This window comes from Seriola lalandi, unplaced genomic scaffold (genome assembly GCF_002814215.2).
Source record: "Seriola lalandi dorsalis isolate HSWRI2012SDOR001 ecotype SW California unplaced genomic scaffold, Sedor1 jcf7180002054987, whole genome shotgun sequence".
In the NCBI taxonomy this organism is placed as follows: Eukaryota; Metazoa; Chordata; class Actinopteri; order Carangiformes; family Carangidae; genus Seriola; species Seriola lalandi.
Window position 1 is genome coordinate 50,007 of NW_019525536.1, and position 3,325 is coordinate 53,331.

At 45.4% G+C, this 3,325-nt stretch overlaps 2 protein-coding genes and 1 long non-coding RNA gene across 13 annotated transcripts in view; 1 reads left to right on the forward strand and 2 right to left on the reverse strand.

Moving 5' to 3' along the window:
- LOC111647379 (protein NLRC3-like) overlaps positions 1-3,325 on the forward strand; it is a 99,936-nt gene that overhangs the window by 36,581 nt on the left and 60,030 nt on the right. The gene's annotated exons all lie outside the window — the stretch shown is intronic.
- Positions 1-3,325, reverse strand: part of LOC147817213 (uncharacterized) — a 64,454-nt gene that overhangs the window by 16,705 nt on the left and 44,424 nt on the right. The gene's annotated exons all lie outside the window — the stretch shown is intronic.
- Positions 1,271-3,192, reverse strand: LOC111647384 (histone-arginine methyltransferase METTL23-like). Its single transcript, XM_023396984.2, has 4 exons — positions 3,070-3,192; positions 2,409-2,646; positions 1,929-2,013; positions 1,271-1,657 (listed from the first exon to the last, which is right to left on the reverse strand). The coding sequence occupies exons 1-4, from the start codon at positions 3,151-3,153 to the stop codon at positions 1,486-1,488; spliced, it is 579 nt and encodes a 192-aa protein (XP_023252752.1). The 5' UTR covers positions 3,154-3,192; the 3' UTR covers positions 1,271-1,485.

The following is a 3,325-nucleotide window of genomic DNA, read 5'->3' on the forward strand; positions in this document are numbered from 1 at the left end:
CGTGCCCTTTGTAGGCAGTTCTGGCGGTGGACAGGGGTCAGCATGGGCACTATGACGGGTCTGCGGCTGCAATGCTCCGTGTGTTGTGACTCCTTTATCAGAACCAGCATTAACCTTTTCATCAGTTTGTGCTGCAGTAGCTCTTCTGTGGACAACACAGGCTATCCTTCACCTCAACGTGCATCAGAGCGTTGTTGACCCTGCTGCCGGTTCACCGGTTGTCCTTCTGGCAGGTACCGACCACTGCAGACCGGGAACACACACCAAGACCTGCAGTCTTGGAGATGCTCTGACCCGGTGTTCTGGTCATCACAGTCCTTGTCAAAGACGCTCGGATCCTTATGCTTTCCCACTTTTACCTGCTTCGACCTTTCAGTGGCCATAATCTCATGGTTGATCGGTGTAGGTTACACTTAAAGTGATGGTGACGGATGATCGGGGTCAGGGCTGTGAGACTGTGATGATAAGAGCTTTGATGTTGAGCCTTTGAGTCCCTGGTAGACCCTGTCAGTAGACCCTGTTGGAGGAGGGTTGAGGCTGAAGCTCTGAGGCTCATTCTGCAGGTGTTTAATGAAATGCGGCCCCCTGGTGGTCACGGGGGGAACTACACACTCAATGATCAGGGGAGGTGCAGTGACTGGTGTTAAACATAGTGAAACATGTTAAAGCTGAACTGATTTTCCACCTCAGCGTGTTTCCAGATGTTGGGGTGTGAAGCCTTCAGCGTGTCCAGAGGAAGCTGTTGCATTGTGGGTGAGTTTTACAGCGTTACAGGGGTGCAGTTAAATAAATCTGTGGACGATTGTTTCTATGGCCTGAAACATCCTGAAGTGAATGTGGACGATTTTCCGGGGGTTCAAATGTCATTCAGGTACATAAGTGTTTAAAACAAAGCCACAGCTTCTATGTCAAGGCCGATCAGTGTTTACATTTGTTTCTAAACGGTAGGAAGTTGTCGTGTGGCAACACTGTGCAGTCCAGGGTTATAAAACTACGTCTGCTGGATGTTTTGAAACGATGCAGCAGGTGGGTGTGTATTTACTGATGGAAACGTGTTTTGGACTAAATACTTTTGTGCACCTTTGCCAGTGTAACAAGACTTTGTGTCAGGATGTTGTTGGTTGGTGCAGGAGTACGAGGCTTCACGGGTGAGACGCATCACTTTTCTGATTGTTTGTCAGTTGTTGGTCTGACGGAGGCGTTGGTTGCTCCTGCTGTTGTCATTGGATCTTGAAAGGTTCTCTCCAAAGATGCGTCACACGAGTACACACACACTTCAAATGCATTTTTAATGAACATGTAAAAAGTGACCTTTACCTCAGGACTATTTCTGTTCTGCAGTGAAACATCTCTCCCTCCACCTCTGCCTTCACAGAGAGGTGGAGTGCTTCTCGTGACCCGCCCTGACAATTAAACATTTGTTGACAAACAGGACGAGGCGTCTTGTTATTTCCCCGGAGCGTCCTCCAGGAGACGTTCGGTCTGTTACAGTCCAACGTCTTCTGTCCTCAGCGTGACCATCATCATCTGGACGCTGTGGTTGCCTGGTAGAGTCGATGCAGCCAGCTCAGATCTATCAGCACCAAACTCCTCCAGCTGGATGTCCACACAGGTAAGACTCCACCTGTGGAGCAGCGCTTCAATGGACCAGTCAGCACTGCAGGAGGAGGAGGAGGAGGAGGAGGAGGAGGAGGAGAGGGAGGAGGAGGAGGAAGAAGAGGAAGAGGAGGAGGAGGAAGAGGAGGAGAGGGAGGAGGAGGAGGAAGAAGAGGAAGAGGGGGAGGGTTAAACCTCAGTGAAAACCACACTTATTCAGAATCCTCCTGTGTTTCCTTCAGCACCACAGAGATCCAGTGATGTCTCGTCTCTACATCCATGATTCACTGACAACCATCACCACCGTCACCATGGAAACAAAGGAGGTTTACCTTCTCTCCTGGTACGTGGTCCAGAACCGGGCTGTGGGGTTCTTTCTTAGAAGAAAAGCAACAGTCACCAGAACGTCTTCGAAATCTGAGACAGGTTTCAAATGTTCAGTTAGTTTGTGTTATATATATATATATATATATTATATATATATATATATGTTGTATGTAGTTTGTATTAAACTGTGACATTTGTACATTTTACATGTGTATTCATTTTAATACTTGACATACAGTTTATTCAAATATCATCTTTATATCCTTTATAATTTTATCTAACACTAACTTTTACTGTTAACATTAATATTATTTCATGCCCATATTTAGTAATACTCATAGCGCCACCTAATGGCAATAGGAAATATAATTTATAATTTCCTGTGCTCTTCCTATCAGGTGGAGCAGACCCTCCTCAAACCTGCTCAGACAATCCTCCTCCCCCTGATGATGCTACGATGCAACAGGAAGTGGTTGTAAGTTTACCTTGAGGCTCGTAGAAAACGTCTGATCCCAGGATGACGTCCAGCTCAGGAAGCAGAACGAGATCCGGGGAGACCTCCCCCCAGGTGAGACCCAACACCTCCACATCGTGGAGGCCGTTAGCTGCACAGCTGCGCCTGCAGTTCTCCAGACACAGAGGAGTCCTAGCGCTGTCTGACAGGATCACCTTTGCTCCGCACCTGGCAGCCACCACACCTGGGAGACTCACACCTGCACCGAGCTGTGGAGAGAGAGACGTGGCCACAGCTTTGATTACCTGCAGGATCGAATGTTGTAACGCTCTGATTTCTGCTCTCCTGAAGAACTTCTCAACTACAGCTGCTTCAAAACTCAACACCTGCCACTTCAGTCTGGCTTTCAATGGAATTTTATCACTTATCTTTCTATTTAATCATATATTTTACTGTTTATTATTTCATTTCATAATTATTTTCTGGATAGTTTTCCCTCTAACACCCTGTTTTTATTTCTGGTTTTACTCACATCTGTTTTAGTATTTTATTATTATATCTTTATCACTCTTTCGTTATCTTTGTTTTCCAGTGTTTCCTCAGTTCCTGTTATTATTGTCTTATTTTTTATTGTTTTTATAGTAATTTTTGATTTATTGTTTTTAAAGCCCAAACAGAAATATTCTCCTCACCTCCAGCACTGTCTTGTCTTTCAACGCTTCTCTTTGTGTCCACAGATACTGAGCCAGCACCACCGCACAAGGCCACACATACATGCCATATTGTGGATCCAGAACCTGACAGAGAGGATCATGGGTCATCACCGAGCAACTAATGACAGCAAAACATAAACCAGCATGTTCATCAGTTTTATTTAACCCTAACTTTTACTGTTAACATTAATATTATTTCATCAGTTTTGCTTATGAAATCCTAAATGTACAAGGC